The sequence below is a fragment of the Apostichopus japonicus genome, chromosome 2 (genome assembly GCF_037975245.1).
Source record: "Apostichopus japonicus isolate 1M-3 chromosome 2, ASM3797524v1, whole genome shotgun sequence".
NCBI classification, from domain to species: Eukaryota; Metazoa; Echinodermata; class Holothuroidea; order Aspidochirotida; family Stichopodidae; genus Apostichopus; species Apostichopus japonicus.
The window spans coordinates 25,002,192-25,024,204 of NC_092562.1; the positions used below are offsets into that span (position 1 = coordinate 25,002,192).

Sequence of the window (22,013 nt, forward strand, 5' to 3'; positions counted from 1 at the left end):
ATAATTATCAATGATGTATTATCCCATTTTCAGTATAATATGTAGGGATCAGATTAAAAGGAGCACAAGTCGGTGTTCCCCTAACATCAACTCCATCTTGTATACGACTCCATAACAATACTCGAGCCGTGAAAATACGGGTCTGCCCATATATTGTTGCACAGCGTCCTCTTTCATAAGCTTCGCTCGGTTTTTGACTGTACGTACAACAACATTACCAAAATCTATCAACTTCAACTCGATCAAAACATACTCTCGGTCGTCTGATATAAGGTCACGGATAACAACAAGTAGCAGAATGCTCGCGAAATTCAACATTAACTGTTCAACGTTTCCATAGTGGAACATTTCACAATGGCTGCCTTTCACGACACAAGGGATGACAGTGATTCAAGTAGCGAAGATGAGGTAAGCACACGAAATTAATTGTTTCCAGATCAAACGGCAGCAAATTGTTTTAGGGATTCCATTCAGGATTTAACTGATAACCAGATGCACGATAAAACGCACAGTAATGTCTTTTAGTAGCATAGCAGACTACAGTACTCAGCAGAATAGGTGCACAGCGAAACAAATAACATCGTCAAAATATTGCTAGACCAAAATCCCAGTCGAAATATTCTCTGTGGTTGTCAGGGTTGTCGTATTTTATCATTTCTTTAATGTCTTGCCATAAGACAGAGATAGAAAAATATATATAGGTCTCTTTTGGATAGGAAAACTTAGCCTTATGACTATGAGGCTTAAATTGGAATTAGCAGCCTACTGAAGTATTTGGTGTCTTTAGTCATGGCACATTTAGGAATTTGAATCTATAGGCAACATGTATATTTACAATCAACTTCTATGATTCTTTTGTATCAAGCTTCCAGAAAGATACAACTTTTTAAGTATCGGATTACTTGCTACCTTAGCATTTCATTGTGAGACGTTAGTTAGTATTTAAACTTATAAAATGATCGGATTTTTCCTATGTACATCTATAGGAAGATCCTCATTTGATATTTAATACCCCAGAACTGAAATCTTACATTTAAGTTTTGACAAGGAGATTATAGAATGAGTTATGAAATATACCCCCTCAGGCCTCAGGGTTATTTGTATCCCACATATTTGCCTGAATATTTTGATTTACCATTCATTTGCAATCCAAATTGACCATTTCTTTTCGTCAGTAGTTTACATCATTGGTCGTCAGACATCTTTCAACATGCATGTAGGTCCCCATAGGCCAGAATCTAGCCTGAACATATAATTTTCTTAAAACTAGACACTTGTTATAATCATGTTAAAGCCTCCTTCTTAGCCTTGCATGGGTCACCTGTGAAAAAAAGAATGAAGGGTATGTTCCCATAGATAAACATTGATCAAAACAATCATTTGAAGGAATTTCTATAATATTTCCCAATTTTTTTGATTAACAAAGTAAAAAACAATTTTTACTACAAATCGCCTTGAGCAGAAACCTATTTCCATGCATGCTTTTTCATTCTTTGTATTCCTACTGTTGCTGGTTTATTATTTTTTTATGCAAATTGTCATGCAACATTATAGGTATTAACTCTAAAAACATTGCACAAAAATGTCTTTCTCTTGCCTAAGAAAAGGGAACCTAAGCACAAAACTAGAGCTTGGATGATGAACTTTGTACGTACGTGATGGACCTGTACTGTGGGCAGGTCAGTATTTGTGCTAGAACCTTGCTAATCATCAATGGTCAACACATACTGTAAGAATCTTGTTCGTAGTGTTACTGTTTAATATTCTAATACAAAATGTATTAGGAATCACTATAAGCCAACCGACTTTCTGGTTATGCAACTAACCATATATTGTTGCTACAAAGTGCAGACAGTAATGAAATGTAATACCTTGTTATCTTTAGCTGGACCTGAGATGTCCATCGCTATATCGTTTGTATTCTGTGTAGTTGGTGTTGACCCCAGCTGTATGTACTGACTGTACACTAGTGCGCTGACTGTACACTTTTTGCGCGAGTCTTCACACCCTTTAAGGCTACTGTGAGTTGATGATGACTTGGCCCTTCAGTGTATGGAATATTTGCGACAGTTTGTACTGCTACACAGGCCTAAATTCGTCCCAGTAAAAAAACACTCTACTTCATAATGTCTTCTGAAATGGAACAGAAATGAATCAAGTTTCATGAATGTTAATCCGATACTTTATTAATTCTCATAACTCAAACCTAACCATGTACTCTTTGATTTCATGTGTCAAAGTTGAACGACATTATAACTAGTACACTTGGATGACATTCCATTTGCCCAAAAATGTTGACAAATTTGTAGAACTTGATACTGTACATTGTAAACCATCTTATTTGAGACCAAAAACAGTCAATTACATGTACAGTATTCCTATTGAGTTAAGTATTGCATCTGAAGGAACTGACCTTTATTGTCTGTGTGTTAGGTTAGATAGTCCAGTCGGACTGCGGTCACTTTAATCGCTGAAATCTAGGTCATTTCGCTAAATTTAGAAGTGGTATAGGAATGTACTGATTAGCTGTGAATTTTACCCTTGTGCAACAAACTATATCAAAATTAAATTAAATTGTACCTTAAGTGATTAATCCTTTAATCAGGTCAGTCATTATTATGGTGAGGAATTTAACTAAAATCTGAGCCTGATTATTATGACTTAAACTTTATCAAACTGAGTTACAGTACCACATGAAGATACTAGTATACTGTACAGAGTGCTACAGTTTCATTCAGTTATCAACAGTTTGTCGTCAGTTTTCACATTTAATATTGATCACAATAAAATGCACATTAGAAAATCTTAATTTTTTGGTTACAGGTAACATAAATTACAATTTAAATCATTAATGCAACATTTGATATATTTCGTTTAAAACTATTAACTATGTGTATTGATATGGGACGACTGTATATGTCATTTTGGACAAAAAAAGGATCAAACTATTTATCAAAAATAGCTGTTTTAAAAGTAAACCTGTAAAAGATGATGCTAATCTTAATAATTCTAATTTCCAGAACTTTTAAAATAATTCAAGTCAAGTAAACAGAGGAGATTTGACAACTCCAATCCCACGGAGAACAGGGTTTGATAAAATTATACACAATGAATGAAGGATAGGAATGTCTACTAGTGTGTTTAATCAACTGTTCTACAGTATAAATGTTGTTATTGCCAATAGTTGAGTGACCATATTTTTTTTTTATGAAATCTACATCCCCTTTTGGTGTTTTGTAGTTTATTAGATCTACAAGAGAAACATTCTGGCTAGGAAGTTTGGAATTTTGCCAACAAGTTTTTAAGTACAGCATTTTATGTTTTGATGTTCAAAGGAAAATATTTTCTATATCATTTCCTTCCTTACTTCAGTTCCAATTCACCTTAGGTTTAGTATCCTTGATGCAAAAAACATTGTGATACTAGTTGTACAGGCAGACAAGTTAAATAGAAGATTGGGTAATCAAAACAGTATATTGAAGAAGTCTGTATATAAATAGCTTGTTATGATACATGATGAGAACAGCATGTGTTGTATTCAATGTCATTGCACTACACAATAGGAAATGCTGTACACAGGTACTGAGCACTGTCATTAGGTACTGCACTCAGTGGATAAAATCAATTAGATTAAATGAAAATAACAGAATATTTAATTTTCAAATTGTAAAAAGGTGACAATATATACATAATAATTGATCATGCTTTGATGTTACTAGCAAATCTTTTAAAGGACAACTTGATAGAGAGATTAGCATGCCATGTGAGAAATGTTATGTGCAACACTAATAGAGAGATTAGCATGTGAGAAATGTTATGTGCAACACTATGTGAGTGCTACATATATTTAACACATGAATAAAATGTACATGTGTTATTGTAGCAGTCAAGTATGAATATGTACAGGAACACACATACAGTAATTATCAATTCCAAATCAAACTGTTATTTGGCCAGCTATACTCATGCTCTCAAAAACAAAACAGATGTAATAAGTACTTTCAAGTGGAATCAATACAATTTTAGGTACTTAATTATCACAAGTTATATGTGCTTAATGGCATATAATTGGGTATTGTAGCATTTAAATGAAAAGCAAATTGCAGTTAAATCATTACTTATAAAATTATCATATGTGATTGAGGTACCCTTAAAATAATTGTGCATTGTGTGTGGACTTCAGAAATAAAGGCTGTTTTTGTCATTTTGTAAACCAATCTAAAATTGTGTTTTATTGGTTCTAAGCATGTATACTAAATAGCCAAGTCTTTTAAAGGGATATAAATTTTACAGTTTTTCTCACAGTTTGCTATGTATAACTGTTTACACACCACCAGTGCATTCTCATCTCATCACCTACAGGTGTAGGTGTGCACACATGTAAAGAAAGTTGGATGTGCCATGTCCTCTTTCTGCATAGACTATGACACAATCTGCTATTCAGTATTCACAGTCTATGACATACAAAGGATTGGAGCCATTGGGAAATTTTTAAGGTTTTAGCTCACTGAATGATTCGTACAGTAGGATATACTGAATCAATCAAATCACACAAAGTTGGTTTTCATAATTTTTATATTTATAACATTAATCTTATATGCATTCAATGCAGCCAGGTTTTTGTGGAAGAAATAAAGTACTTATACAGGGCTGTGAAATAAGGTAAAAAAGACACATTGTATCACCTCTTGCCTCCTACATGTTTACTTCCATACAACATGTACAGCACCCACAATTTTCTTACAGTACATAATTTACAAAAAGAAAGTTAAAATCTGTAAAGCTAATTGGCTTGTTTTTACATTTTCCTTGGTCTTGAATGTGACAAACTTGCATTTAAATATATAAATGGCGAGTACTAAACCATTGAAGACAACTGTTATTCAGAGAGTGTAGTAATAACTCTCACCTTTTATTGCCAAAAGTATGCATAAATTATTCAGTTTTGAAGTTACAAAATGTCAAACAATTCCAAATTTATTTGGTTGTTTAAAAATCATACTATAGGCTTTAAACTTGTACAATATTTGACATATATGAAATAAATCATAAAATCATTTATAAAATGAAGCATAGTTTGAAGTACTTTGACACTCCCTGACCTGTGATTGCATCATTTCATTAGAAATACAGCTCAAGTTTTTGCATCATATCATCCCAAACTTCTATACATGTACTTCGTAGTGAAGTTTTGCACGTATGATATGTTTACTAGCTACTGTAGTACTGTAGATTTGACACATGTTTTACTTGTAACGCGCTGTCATTTACCAACACTTATTACAAAATGGAGGCAGATATAAAATAGCGGCCTCTGGGCTATTGCGAGGGATCATACAGGAAAAGAGAACAACAAGGAGGATGGATGCATTTTGCCAATGCAGGCAGTACATCAATTTGCTTAAAAGATTATAATGAAGTGTGTGTAATTGTCAGTGACATGTATTTGATCTATGTACAGTAGGTACACGTCCATAAATAATTCTGTCACATCGAATATATATGAATCCCATTAAAATCAATATACTGTGTAGTGTACACTGTAGTACTGTACACATAAATAGAGAACTGTGATTATTCAGTGAAAATCAATCAATATTTAGCATCGATTTTTGAAGTTTATTACTAAAGAGCTCATTTAGTTTTATGAATAATAATTGACCAACAATTAAATTTGAGTTCATATATAGTGCATTTGCTTTTGTATGCACTTTTCTAGATTGTTACAGTGCGGCTTGACACGAGTCTAAAACTTCAAACGTTAATTTTTTTTTGACATCATTGGTTTCTGTTTGGGTGCGTGTGTGTTTTATCGTTGCTTTTGTTCAGGGTTTAGTTATAAAGTAAGAATTGAGGGAAGGACCAATAGCAGAGGGGGAAGAATTAGAGGGTGGTGAGGGGGGGGGGGTGGTTCTAGTCGAATGTGATGAAGTGCCACTTGTCTTATGTGATAGAGTATAGCATGCATAAGTTTCTTTCTTTTAATAAATGAGTGTACAGCAACTTGTGTAAGTGCAAAGAAACCTGTTAAATTAATGAACTATAGAGAGATTTCTAAACATACCTGTATATGTGTTATATATAATGTGGATAATAGTCATGTGGATAATAGTCACGATAACGTGTACAATAGGAATGATAAAACAAAAATAAATTGTTTTCAAGAAAATTGTGTAGTTCTGTCAGACAGTCCTGACTAGCTGAAGAAGCCCATGCTTGGTGAAGATTTAAAAATTTGGAAACCCATTCTAGACTAAATGCTGATCGTTGCATGAACAATTTTTTTAAAAATTTTTTTGGCAAACAAATTATAATAGGAATATAATGTAATAAAAAGCACTTACATCATGTAACTTTCATTTTTTTCATAAAGGTGGGGATTGGGAGAAAAATGGATGATAATGCAGGTGGTGTACGTCACAAAATTTCTTAAAAAGTTTTTTTTTAAAATGTTACCGTACCAGGAATTCATCCCTAAATTGTTCACTGTACTGTACATGTATGTATACCTGTATGTACAGTACATGTTACTTCTCTAGTATTCGTTACTGCTCAGTTTCCATTTTACTGGGGAGTTACTGTAAGCCAATGGAGTTAAGCAGATGTGGATTCAGTGTCTGTGGGAGGGAGGGCTGTGGTAGTGTACATACACCCCCCCCCCCCATTTTCAACCCATACAAAGAAATTAAAGGCATATATTAGCACAACCTTCATCCGGTTAAAACCAAAAATGCCTCAGAATGTAACATTTCACGTCTAAATTTGACTTTTTGCCGGGCGATGATGCTCCGCCGGGAGTCAGCTTGGATGATCTGAGGTCACATCCACGGTCTTTTAAAGACCCTTGATCCGCCACTATAAAGGTCTGCTGCATGCCAAAATTGAATTCATTATTCATAAAGGGACTGCTCTCTAGCTTGCAGGCTGTATCATTTGTATCACTCACATGGATAAATTAGATCGATTGATTTACGTCTCCGGATGAAACTCCTGACAAAAATTTGGTATCAATTTACCTCACTTCAAATATTGATTGACATTTTTTCATCTGCTACAAGATACATAACTTGATCCTAATTTATATCGCTGAATTTACCAGAGGGTGTCCACAGAATTGTACGCTCAGACCTATCGGTATTCAGCTGTCGAGCAATAAAACTTAGATGTGAGGATAGTAAGAGCCTCAGCCACAGGCAAATTCTATCTTTTGCAAAGTAAGTTTTGAATTTTACAATCATTTCGGAGAATTGCAAACTGGCTTTCTTCCATAAATCACTTGAATTTGTTAAATAAATTTTCCATAAAACTACCTGTATCATGAGACAAGAGTCTACAGGACATAGTTGTCTAATGTAGGTATGTAGCAGTCCATGTACTGTAGTATGTGTAGTAGAAAGTAGCTGACAAAACCATCGAATGCAGACCTACAGTAGATTTGAGCTTAACATTGTGATACTTTTACAGATTGTAACGAAAAGCAAACAGGAGGAACATACAGACCTACTGTACAGTAATGAAGCCATAGAACTTGACAAGTGTAAATGGAACAACAAGGATGGGATATGATTTTTTGACACAATTAACATACATAGATACAACATATAACATATACAGTTCTGTATGCACACACTGAAAGCTGTCAATGATGTTCAACCAGAATAGCTTAAAATTGTTAGAAGTACTGTTAAAACAATGGGTTTTCGAACGTTTTGTAAAATCTCCAGGTTTTGATCACCATTCTCCATATTTTTCTATTTGAAACATACTCCAGGTAGGCTATATTCCCTTGGGGCAGTGAGGGGGGGGGGAGAGGAGAGGGTGTGGAGGGGATGGCAGGTCTCTGTACAATACTGAAAATTGTTTGGTTATTAGATCTTTAACACAATTTTCTCCCATGGAAGCTAAATTTGGTACAATTAAGAATACAGTATTGTCTACATTTCCTGTTCATTCAAATGCATGCACAAGATGCTCATTGGATGATGCATATATGCTGCACAGTATCAAAGCTTTAATATAATAATTATTATATTATATAATAATATTTAATAACCAGGTATGGATTACATGTTATGTTCATAGTTCATATAGCAACTGTTGCTACATATATCCTAGCTGTATTCTCTCCATACACAACCATACAGTACAGTAGGTTTAATATTATACCACCACTGTGTGTCAGAACTTTTGTAATTTGAATAACTGTAGAATGTCCAGCATTGAAGCTATATTTTATGATGAGAAGTTAATAAAGTAGGTAGCTCTGTCAGATTTAGATGCAGCACACTATTAAAATATAGAGAGGTCCCCGCTGTACAGTACATGTTCCATACATGTGGAAAGTTATTGATTCTACTAGTAGAGGTTTGGTTCTGTACTTTAGTAAGTACTATTTTGCCGTAGAAGAATAATTTAGCACGGAGAGATGAAGAGGAAGAAAGATAACCCCCAAAAAAGGAATTAAAAAGCAAAGAAGGAAAAAAAGGAGGGGGGTTTCTTACAGAATTGAATTTTCTGAATCTGAATGGGTTAAGTCGGCAAAAATCCTATTGAGAGGACATAAACGCCAGCCGAGCGCCATAAAGTATGAGTAAGAGTTATATAAGTTATTAGATAACAAAACAAGAGTTAGTAAGCTTGTCTTTGAAACAGTGTACTGTAGACTAGGTGCATGCACAATGTCTGATGGCAAAGCATTACAATGTATTAAGGTGCGGGGGAAGAAGGAATATTTATATAAATTCTGTCAAGCGTAGAGAACTTGGAAGTTAAGATCATGTTTATTTCTTGTGTTAACACTTTTTGTTGGGATTAGATTGTCTTTATCAAGTGATACAAGATTGTTATTGATTTTATAAAGCATTTGTATAGGTGTGTGCTTTCTTCTTATTTTTAGCAGCGAGGGCCAATCTTATTCCTCAACCATATTTGTCACACTGGATTTTATTCAAATATAGGAATGCTGAATTGAACCGCAACGTACAGTTATTATATACTTAGCGTAGTTCATGTAATAACTGAAGGGCCTGTATTCTTCCATCAAAACAACTCATATATACTGTATGGAATATAGTTTGATACATGCATGGACATGTATACATTAGTTAGCAGATCTAAATAAAGTTTATATCGACAAGAAAAATTCATACATGCATGAATATTGAACGAAGGATAAATAGCAATCACGCACGGATGCACAGGAATTTTTGCAGTCTGCTTGACAATTTTACCTACATTAATATTGTAAGTCTATAGTTATAAAATATTTAAAAAAAACCTGGTCGTTTCATCCCGTTAAGACTGAGAGCCCGGAGAGGATTATACGTTGTGACAATTATGATAAATAGTTCCTCACTTTCCATAATTCTTACCAGATCATAGGATTAAAACAAAAGTTCTAAGATCTGATGTTACGTGTTCTCTCCTGGAATGATTTGTTTGTTTTTTAATTGCAACTCAGTTTAATGTTAAAATGTACATGTGTATTATTTATGTTCTGAGTGAATCGTAAAGTGCATGAATAATATTGGCTAGCCTCTGAAGCAGTTCCTACTAGGCCAGCCCTCAAATGCTTACTTATTAACCTACATATAGGCTTTTTGCAGTAGATAAGCAGTTTGCCAACAGTTTTTTTTCCTTCTCTCTTTGAAAAATAGAATAATCGTCTGTATCATGCAGGCGTGGTACTGTAGGTACTGCACTTCTTTGTCACCTATGTTCAATCAGTTGTTTGCATGCTGTGGGTATAGTGACAAATGTGTTGTAACTGTCTTGTAATTTGTCTGAGAATTACTGCACAACTTTTAAGCGATAAAGGTATTTAATTTATATTTACATAAATCTGTACACAGATCTCCATGGTAGGGAAGGAATGACACAGAGATTTTATTCAGATTAACCATAAATTTCCGTTTCCACTGAGATATTTGCCTTTAGAAGTTCATATTAGTCGATATGATTTCCCAGGACTTTGTGTGCAGCTAGTTGGCCAATATGTACTTATAATGCAACATCCAGCCTAAATGTTGTTAAGTGCATACATGCTATGAAGCAACAGTCAGGTATAAACTACTGTACATTATGTGCCTCAGGGGTGGACTGACAAGTAGGGTGTATGGGGTAGTGCAAGAGGGCTGAGGACAATAGGGGGCCCAGGTACCTGAGCCCCCATCTAGCTTCCTTATTTTAGTGCGATAGATAGTAGAATTGCTGATTGTACATCTAGCTAGTCTACATGTCTTTTGCCAACATTGTGGACCTCATCTGTTTAAGCTAGGTCTGATTCTGAAGTGGGCTATATCTCTACACTTTGTACAATATTAGAAAGTGAGCTCTGGGGTCATTCAGCCGATTCTGCCGAGCAAAATGGGCCTACATCTGTAAGTATAGGCCCTACATGAGGGGATAGCTGTCAGCTGGTACTGAGCACTATACCCGCTGAGGTTTTAGGAGTTGAGTGAGCCAAGTTTTAGGAGCTGCATATCCAGGAAAGTCCACCATGCTTGTTGTTATGTCATGCGTACGAAATTACATAGTTTGTAACAAAGTGCTGCTACGGTGATAAGTGCAAGACTAAACAGCCTACATTACACATTAGGAGTGGTTTTGCAAGTTAAAAATTGGTGTAAATTACTTACAATAGAAATGTGTCCAAATTGTGCTTGATTGTAAATCATTACATTATATATAATCAGTGTACAGTTTATATTGGGAATTTGCTGGACGCTAATAAGTTCAAGAAAATATATTTGTGAAATATCTGGGAGCCAGCTGCAAGGTTACAGGGAGCTGTTCTGCGGTGCCTGGCATCTGGTTATTTGCACCCTTGAATTACATGTACATACAATAAGAAACATCACTTGTTGACCTAGTATAAACAAAACTTCAGTATGTTGAGAATATAAGGGTGGCTATATAAATCACCCTGCGAAAGCCACAAAGACCATGGTCTTCATAATTAAAGTAGTTTGACCTTTGTAATCAATTATGAACATATAAAATGTAACGTGATTGGGTTATGTGTATTTTCATGGAATAAATCTTTGGTCTATTAATTATAAAGGCCAATGGCTGTTGCAGCTCATTTAGGTTGCTATGAGGACAAAAAGTGTTATCAGTCATATCCCTGTATGAGTAAATGACCTTTTTTCTAAGTAGGGCAGGAAGTATTTAAGACAAATTTTTACCTAAATTTAGTTTCAAACTGACTCATATCCTGACCTTGATTCTTATTTTGGTAATTAGCAAAAACAAAGGCCGAAATCAGAAAACTCTTCCTCAATTCATATGAAATGTTCTTAACAGTTCATTAAACATTTATCCTTGTGAAAGTTTTATCAATGAGACCAGAAAGCAAAGATTATAATCTCTAGGTCCAATTTCTTCTCCTTTTGTCTTGTTTCGATATTTTTAGTGAATACAGTTTTTAGTGAAGACACTCCAATCAGGTGTCAGCTGATATGCGCCACACGTACAAATGGGCCCCATTTTCTAATATTACTGTCCAAGTGTTTTTGTATGTTATAATGCAAACTACATACATGCATTAATAATGAAGTCACTTACTATACATGTACAATGCGAATCTGAGAATTACTTATTCAGATATCTTTCTTTAGTTTGCATTATAACTGATGAAATGAAAAGCAATGATGGATTCAAGGTTTGAGGTTTCTTCCAAATGTAATTAATTGTAAACTATCATTGCCAACGTACATGTTTGTTGCTATGATACTGTTGATCATACAGAACTATTGTAGCTTTAATACGTAGTCTAAGGTGTACTAATTAATTGCAGTGCATATAACACTAAAGACCTGTAGTAGAGCTACTGTAGAAGGTCACGAGTAAAGTATTTATTAAACTTGACTGAAAAAACACTGGGGCTGCATAATAAAACAATCAGTGCTATATCTGATCATTGTCACAAACAGATGTATACTGTATGACAGGAATCATGATTGATACCACAAATCTGATCACACTAGATGGCAACTTTACATAAATTTATCAATATTCAATCATGAAATTGAGAATGTATGAAAAGAACATTAGATGGAGTTGTATGCTAGGATGAAAGAGCCTCTGCAGACTTAGTGTAATATATACCTGTATCATCCTTCATTGCTGAAGTCATAAATAAAAAATTAAAAAAAGGTCTCATTTTACTAATGATAATTTTGCAGATGAATCATATTCATTTGATACTCAGATCTAGATATTTGTGTTGCTCTTACACTATAGTGTTTACAGTACACAGTAGGCTACTGTACAGTATCTGTATAAGAGCTGCAGGGCCACAAAACATCAGGATTTAGATGGCAACTTCAGCTCATCTCAATCATCAATCATGAGATTGGAGAATTAGGAGAAGAAAAGTAACAGTGTACATGTACTAGAATGAAAGCTCTGTGCAGCGGTGTAATGTACCTCTATCATCCTTCATCTTTAATTACCTGTAAGGCTGTAAGGTAATAAACAAAAACAAATCTTATTTTTGCTAATTGATAATTTACAGATGAATTATTATGCATGGATACTCGGATCTAGATGTACAGTATTGTGTTAAATTTGCTCATTATTGTGTGAGAATGTGTATAATATATCTATATATCATGCAATAGGATACAGAATTACCAAACATAGCCAAGTGTTGTGAAAATGTGAAAAATTTGAAATTATCAGAGTGAAGTTTGTAAAACATAATGAGTTCAAATCACAGCTCAGTAACTACTGTACTGTATATGTGAGCACTAATTATATATAGCTACATCATTGTACTGTACCCGGTGATGAATACTATATATTACAGTCTCTGTGGTCACTATATTTGTATCATGTACATCTTGGTAACACTTTATGACATTTATGACTTTCATGAAGATCTACATTTCTTTATGTTTTATTTTTCCATAGTTTGAAGATGCTGTGGAGGATCTTCATCACCAGTGAGTTTATTTTATATATTTTCTGCGCTCCTCTCTTACCCGTCTTGAATCTACTAAAGTTTCCCATGACCCCTCCCTCCCCCTCTCTTCCCCTCTCCCTCCCTCTGCCCTCCCATTTATCTGCCCATCATCACTTCCTTCTGAATCCCATATTCATGGAGTATAAAAGGCTAACAGCCCAGGTTGTGTTGGGCTATACAGCTCAATCTGAGGGGAAATATAGCATGTCCTCCCCCTCCCTCCCTCCCCCTCCCTCTGCCCTCCCGTCGACCTGTCCATCATCACTTCCTTCTGAATCCCATATTCACGGAGTATGAAAGGCTAACAGCCCTGGTTGTGTTGGGCTATACAGCTCAGTCTGAGGGGAAATATAGCACAGTTAAACTTCCAGTCTCTTTAAAGTGCTCTTAGCTAACTATACGGTCAGCACTGAAACATATCACCTTGGCAGCTGTGTAAATTTGTCTTCAAAGCATTGTATTCTTTAAATTGATTGCCATGTATTACTCATAGTTTTTGAAAGGAAAACTCATGTTAGAAGTAAAACAGATAACATTAACAACTGAACTTCAAAAAGGAAGTTTGAAAATTGAGCTCTTAAATTTTGATCGATAAGCTGCAAGTTTTACTGAAAGCATTGCATATATATTTCCAAAGACTCACTCACACATCTGTACCCCCAGAAGTCATCTCCCACTTTCCCTTCATTTCTGGGTGTTACAGACCCCCAAACCAATGATTTTCCATTCAATTGCCTTGGTTTGAAGTAAAGTTTTGGGATATTATGGAAAAAAGTTCAAAACTGCAAATAAATGCAAAAAAATATAAAAAAATGAAATAATTATTTATCCCCATAATTGCCTTGGTTTGAAGTAAAGTTTTGGGATATTATGGAAAATGTTCAAACCTGCAAATAAAATGAAAAAAAAAAAAAAAAAATTGTAATTATTTAACGTCATAATTTATTTTTTAAAGTAGATTCTCTGAGATTTGACAATTTTCTTCTGGGTACATTTTAGAACAGTCTTTCGATTGATCCACCCAATTCTGGGTCAATGCCCAACCTACTTATGAATGTACCATGTGTGAAGTCTGCAATTTGGCAATCTTGTGACATATTTTCATCTCCTGGAATCTTTACAGTTAATCCCTCCGAAAGAACTGGTTGTTTTTTTTTTTTGTTCTAGTCATAGTGTAAATAAGTTTGGATGAACTGCAGTAGAACAAACATAAATTATTCAGCAAATCCAATGTATGTGGTTAATACAACTTTAATCGATATGTGTACTCTTCTGATCTCCATACAAATAGCTAAATTTAAAAAAAAAAAAAAAAAAGAGAAAAAAAAAAAGTTGAATTCCATTGAAGAAAGAAGGAAATATATACATATTGTTATTGCTAGATGAGGAAGTTTTCATGCAATTTCCATATTTGATAGCTGTTTATGTTTTCGTATGCTATGATTGAAAAGTTCAATATTAAAGAAAATATTAATTTTCTACAGAGATAGAATTAACCAAAAGTGTCCCCTAAAAGTTAAACATTTATTACCCCATTTTTTGCCTCTATCTCATCACTTAGTATCTGACATCTGAGAATTGATCAGTTTGTGGACGTGGAAGGCCAAATATCTGTTTCATTAAAAATTCCCCACTTGAACTCAACCCTAAAACCTGACTGCCTACTGTATATCAGCTCTTTTAGTAGTGAAGCGTGTAATCACATTATCAACAAAAAGGTACATTTCACACAGTTTTTATTTTATTTTTTTATATTTTATAGTTCTCGTGCAAGAATAAGCATTAAAAACAATATGCTGCTTAATATTTATAACAAACTTTGCTATTCAGCAAAGCAAACCACATGGATGTCTATAGATTTGTTTAAGAGTTCAGCCAATTCGTTTGATAAAAAACAAAATATTCTTTAGAGTTGTTTGCTAAATTCCTTACAAACATGCTTTAACAGCTACATTCACGTGTGTCTGTATGATGTAACCAGTTTTCTGCTGGTCAAGTACGTGGTCATGAGATTGCATGTGACCATTAGCCCTTAGAATGGGTGCGATGGAAATTAGGGGTAGACCTAAATGAGGGCAAGGAAGTGAAGAAAAAAAAACTCAAATTTGGTAGCTTTTATTTCCTTTTTGTAAGACAAAAGGTGCACAAGAATATTAATTACGATGCACTGACCGTTGCTGACCGTGTTCATAAGGCTTGTAAGACCTGCTCTAGCCGGCATTAAAGTCTATGATCTTTCTTCCCATTAGACTTGACATATGCATATGCCAGGTCTTTTATTTAACACTTTCTTTAATTGTTCAGGTTACAGTATATAAGATGGTTTTGATAAATATACATATTTGTTTTCCTGATCTAGGTTAAATGCAGAGCACTCCATTAAAGTGAAAAAATTGTATTATATGTCCTTATTGTCTTTTTGCAAATGCTTGTGCATGTGTCTAGCAAATATAGCTGAATTTTTCCAACACGAGTCCTACAATGCCAATATACCAGAAAAGAGGAGTTATTGCATAAATCATAAGACATGTGGTAAAATCACAGGCTGATGTGCACACAGACAGTTTCTTGATGACCAGGAAAGATACATGTTGAAAATCTAGACAGAAACATAGCTAAAATTAAGCTCCATATAGGCTGTATATACCTCCCTAATAACTCCCTGCTTATACAGCATACCTAAATACTGTCAGTAACAGATTGTGTGTAATTAAATAGGGCTGCCATGTTTAATTGCTGGTGGCTCTTCACCAACCGGTATGATGTATTGCAGGTGGATAAGATGTTTATAACCATGGAAGTATTTTTACCCTAAGGATAAACAGGTTTTATGACATGTGTTGTAGAAACAAAGTATGCAAGCAGTATGGTAGATATACGCATGCCGGTATGCAGTAGTAACAGTGTGGAATTATTATCCTGTGTTCGGTACTTTACAGGCCTCGACAAATATTAAAAGGCGAGTACTCGCCATTTGACGACCCTGAATAAAAAATCTACTTGCCAAAATGCAAAATTCACTCGCCACTACATAGTACAGATCTACAAAGTCAATATTTTGTATGAACAAAGGTTAATAGGCACTTAGGCAGATACATTGTTCTACGTAATTGCACATTGGAAAATTATGTTTCTGTGTAGTACCGAAATTTTAACTTTCTGTACAAGTATGTGATGACCAAGTAAAACATGTCACAGAATCATTAATAGGCAGCGAGGCCAACCGTAGTGTCTAAAACAATTCCAAAGAACATTGGCAAAAATACCTGCGAAGGTAGCTTGACTGTAACATTAGGGCTCTTCTAGTACTAGACATACTTAGCTAGGTGTGCTCAAGTCCTAAGCCTATACAGTACCTCACTGCAACTTTGAGCCGCTACTACATTTTCCCAATTAGTGTTCAAAAACTGTCATTATTACTCCATTACACTGCCTAAATTGAAGCGATGTTTCAGGCAATGAAAAGCTAATGTTGACAAAGCATCTGTCATTCACTCGCAAATGGTAATTGAGTGAAATCTGATATCTTTGACTTTGACAAAAAGTTATTGCAGCGATAATGGCATATATGTATTCCATAATATGTTGTATACTGTGCAAATTATGATCAATGGTATACATGATGAAAATGCCTCAAGAAATGATTCAGGAGGTGTTTGGCCACCTTAAGTCTATTGGTATTCTGACACGAAACATTTGTGTTAATGAACCTTATCTTCATCCTACCATTGTTAATGTATAGTACAGTGAAGCCTAACCAACTCGGCAGTTCCATGCTTTGTCAGGGAAAAATGTTTTACCAAACGACAGATAATCTTGTATTTTGGATTTGATTTTCTGCGAATTTCAGTATCAATGTACACTCTCTCTTTAACCGTCAAGGAGTTAGATAGGCTAGATGCAAACATATCAGGGACATAGAATTTCTTCAAGGTGAGAAGGTGTGTATCTAGGCATTGTGAAATTGTTGTGTAATTCTCTTCAGCCAGTCACATATGTGTGGCCGTATCTAGTTGATCTGTGAGAAATGCTGGCGATAAAACCTGCAGGGAATATTAGAAGTGTTTATAATGGAACTTTGATGGTTTGTAATTTTGGACTGCTTGTCATAATGGTGTAGTGTGTGAATAGTCATTTGACATTGGATCCAGCAGTAAAGGTCTGTACGTTCCCTTAGGATCGAATGTAGACACTCATCCCAGTGTAAGGTTGAGATGTCTGCTTCCAGACAAGACGTCATTAAAGCTATGGAGAGCCGATCAGGTCTTTTTCTGTATTGACTATAAGTTTGATGCGATATGTAAATATGACATTGAAGCTATGGAGTGAGATCTGTTGACTATTCATTTTGGTGAATCTGGATACTAGACTATGTAGAGCTCTGATGTACATCATTTTAAGCTATGGAGTGAGGTATCGTAGTCGAATGGTCCTTTTTCGCTCATTTTTGAATGACGACTCATCAAACATTTTGTTGAATGATGACCCTCAGTTTTGATGAGTCTGCATCCAGGTTGTTACATCAATCAAGCCTCTACAGTTAGTGAAAGCCGGGGGAGGGTCAATTCCTTTGTCGGCAGTATACATATCTGCATCGATCTATCTTGTGACATCATTTAAACTACTAAGAGCTGAGAGGTCCTTTTCTTCTTTGGCATACACTTTGATGAAACTTTACCAATCATTCAATCTACTGAATGATAACCAAGAGATGTTCTCTCTGTTGAATACAGTTTGAAGTATACATGTGCGTCCAGACCGTGACATCATTCAAGTCACTGAATGAAAACCAAGAGGATCTTCTCTCTGTTGAATACATTTGAAGTATACATGTGCGTCCAGACCGTGACATCATTCAAGTCACTGAATGAAAACCAAGAGGATCTTCTCTCTGTTGAATACATTTGAAGTATACATGTGCGTCCAGACTGTGACATCATTCAAGTCACTGAATGAAAACCAAGAGGATCTTCTCTCTGTTGAATACATTTTGAAGTATACATGTGCGTCCAGACCGTGACATCATTCAAGTCACTGAATGAAAACCAAGAGGATCTTCTCTCTGTTGAATACATTTGAAGTATACATGTGCGTCCAGACTGTGACATCATTCAAGTCACTGAATAATAAATGAGAGGATCTTCTCTCTGTTGAATACATTTGAAGTATACATGTGCGTCCAGACCGTGACATCATTCAAGTCACTGAATGAAAACCAAGAGGATCTTCTCTCTGTTGAATACATTTGAAGTATACATGTGCGTCCAGACCGTGACATCATTCAAGTCACTGAATGAAAACCAAGAGGATCTTCTCTCTGTTGAATACATTTGAAGTATACATGTGCGTCCAGACTGTGACATCATTCAAGTCACTGAATGAAAACCAAGAGGATCTTCTCTCTGTTGAATACATTTTGAAGTATACATGTGCGTCCAGACCGTGACATCATTCAAGTCACTGAATGAAAACCAAGAGGATCTTCTCTCTGTTGAATACATTTGAAGTATACATGTGCGTCCAGACCGTGACATCATTCAAGTCACTGAATGTGAACAGAGAGGATCTTCTCTCTGTTGAATACAGTTTGAAGTATACATGTGCGTCCAGACTGTGACATCATTCAAGTCACTGAATGTGAACAGAGAGGATCTTCTCTCTGTTGAATACATTTTGAAGTATACATGTGCGTCCAGACTGTGACATCATTCAAGTCACTGAATGTGAACAGAGAGGATCTTCTCTCTGTTGAATACATTTTGAAGTATACATGTGCATCCAGACTGTGATATCATTCAAGTCACTGAATGATAAATGAGAGGATCTTCTCACTGTTGAATACATTTTGAAGTATACATGTGCGTCCAGACTGTGACATCATTCAAGTCACTGAATGTGAACAGAGAGGATCTTCTCTCTGTTGAATACATTTTGAAGTATACATGTGCATCCAGACCGTGACATCATTCAAGTCACTGAATGATAAATGAGAGGATCTTCTCTCTGTTGAATACATTTGAAGTATACATGTGCGTCCAGACCGTGACATCATTCAAGTCACTGAATGTGAACAGAGAGGATCTTCTCTCTGTTGAATACAGTTTGAAGTATACATGTGCATCCAGACTGTGACATCATTCAAGTCACTGAATGTGAACAGAGAGGATCTTCTCTCTGTTGAATACATTTTGAAGTATACATGTGCATCCAGACCGTGACATCATTCAAGTCACTGAATGATAAATGAGAGGATCTTCTCTCTGTTGAATACAGTTTGAAGTATACATGTGCATCCAGACTGTGACATCATTCAAGTCACTGAATGTGAACAGAGAGGATCTTCTCTCTGTTGAATACATTTTGAAGTATACATGTGCGTCCAGACTGTGATATCATTCAAGTCACTGAATGATAAATGAGAGGATCTTCTCACTGTTGAATACATTTTGAAGTATACATGTGCGTCCAGACTGTGACATCATTCAAGTCACTGAATGTGAACAGAGAGGATCTTCTCACTGTTGAATATATACACATTTTGATGAATGTGCATCCACACGTTGATGCCACCCAAGTTCCTGAGTGAGGTGGGAGAGGACATTTTCTTTATTGACTACACATTTTCAAGTGCTTTATTTTGCGGCCTTTTAAAGAGGAACTGAAGGTTGTGTGTGCTTCCACGTTTCTCAATTTGCCACAGAAATGACATAAGAATTGGATGCAAGTTTTATTCCATTAATAGTAAAAAAAAGAGAAAGGAAAGACAAGAAGGATGATTCTCAGACTTATTGTTACCTAGGATTTAATAGTACTATAAAATTAGGTGTATGCGTTAAATGAAAGCATTTTCTATTATGATGTCATAGACCTATTAATAGATGCAGCCTAATTTATGCATGACATCAACTAATTATGCTCTAATTACTATAGTAATAGCTAATTGCACATTGAGGCATTTAGATGATTACAAGTAAGGAATAAAAGAGCCCTAGGAACTTGAGTGAAATCCAAGTGGATTTGTTGGAAATTGCCAGTATATAAAGCTCTATTAAGATGCGTCAAAATAATCCATGGAGGTGCTAGCTAAACTGTTTCAAACAGAGCTGGGCTCACTGATTCTTATTGATGTTGGCTGTCACCTTTGGTTGTAGCTAATTGAAGTGAAGTGGAAATTGAGGGGGTAATCCATGTAATAATCTCTTCAATCCTGTACAGGATAGTACTGACATGTATGCAATTATAATGGTATGAATTTGTAGAAATTTACTTCGTTCCCCACTTACCTGTCTCCCCACAACCTATGGGTAGACAGGTAAGTGGGTCACTCGTAAATATATAAACCAGTAAGTTTTATAATATTTGTGGTACTGGAAATTACAGTTTCATATACTCATGAATATAAACCTCTCGAATCCATGCATTCTATCCTTGGATGAAAAAATTATTGAAATAAATGTATTAGAAATTAATTTAATTGTGGGAAGAAATTATGTTGGTTGTATGACAGGATTCAAACCAGATATTTATGTATACCAGTCATGCGATGTAGGTAGCTACCGAGTGAGTTAATTTCATACGATCCAGACTGGATTACATTGGTGGCGATCCCTGTTTAATTACTTCTTTGGGTACTATAATCAGATCATGCCAATAATCAGATTATGCCAATTGTTACCTTACATGTCATGCAAACTAGCTGCTGTAGCATGTTACCATCTCCCTATTGTTTCAAGGGATTAATTGTATATATCCCAATTTGATAAAGACTACACTTAAATAGTAAGCTGCATTAATACCTGGATATGCAGAGACTGGTTTTTCTTTGCTTGCAGAATGACTTGAAGTTCAGATATATGTGATTTCTTGAACTAGGAATAAGAGACTCAGAAAGCTGTGTCCTTGGTATAAATTAATATACTTCACTGCTCTCTTACCTGTCTCTTTTACATGCATGCACTCTGATCTACCTAGCATTACAAACCTTATAAGGGTAACATATCCTTGCACTGCGCCCTCTATGAGGTCACTGCCCTCTTCCTTCTAAATCTACCATTCTGAAGTCCTACTGAGCATATGTTGACCTAGGATTTTCATCCATCTCAATCTTCTTGTCAATATACTGACATCTTTCATGGAAGGTTTTTGTTTTAAAAGTGTAAGGACTGAGTCCACTATACATCCAACTCATCCACATTGAATGTTGCTTATAAGTATCCTTACAAATGTTCATGATATTTAAACATGTATTTTTTTCTTCAGCTCGATCAAACTTTTGTGTATGACTATTCTGTACAGACCTGGTTGCACGAAAGAGTGGTACCTGAATCAATATATTTTGGAATATGCCTTAATTTGGAGTACATCCCTTTCGGAATACATGCCTTTACTGTACATAGTTGAAATATCCCTTTGGAATTTGCCTTTAAAGTTGGAATACATTCCTGGAATATTCCTTAAGTTGGATATATCTCTTTGGAAGAATATGCCTAAGTATTAAGTTGGAGCATCTTTTTGGAATAGTCTGAAGTTGGAATTTCCCATTAAAATTTTAATCTGTCACAGTATATAATCTCAATTAGGCCAAGGTGAAACACGTACTGTAGTACTGTGAGAGATTTCTTCGGCCTCATAGACTAAACTCTGTACCTTTTTACAAATATATGCTGCTTTAAGAACAAGCAACTTGCCTTGCAGAATAACAGGCAAGACTTTTGAAAAAAGAAAGAAAAAGTACTTGACTGATCCAGAGGGGATACCATGAGTATTTGTACAGAGGCTTCTCCTGACATGCTAGTGACGTGATCTGGTTAGAGGGAGAGTAAAGATGAGGCTCACCGAAGGAAACGACTTGAAAGCTATACTCGTCACTCCATCATTATGCAGGGCTGCTTTGTCTGAAGCGATGTAAAATCTCTGCAAAATGAAATTTAGTGCTGTAAAAATATACATGTATGAGAAGCAGAACATATCAGAGAACCAGATATATGGGAGAGTTATAAGGTGATTCTACAGCAAGAAACAGGCCTAGATCATGCTAATCTGCAGC

General features: G+C 35.3%; 1 protein-coding gene across 2 annotated transcripts in view; it reads left to right on the top strand.

Annotated features, from left to right (window-relative positions):
* The first annotated feature begins 232 nt into the window (after positions 1-232).
* Positions 233-22,013, top strand: part of LOC139983628 (tetratricopeptide repeat protein 39B-like) — a 110,866-nt gene continuing 89,085 nt past the window's right edge. The window contains exons 1-2 of one of the 2 annotated variants that reach the window (XM_071997306.1): positions 233-408; positions 12,916-12,947. In XM_071997306.1, the coding sequence (XP_071853407.1) occupies positions 355-408; positions 12,916-12,947 (86 nt within the window). In that variant the 5' untranslated portion in view covers positions 233-354. The remainder of the gene's footprint in view (positions 409-12,915; positions 12,948-22,013) is intronic. The other variant, XM_071997312.1, reaches the window with a different exon arrangement.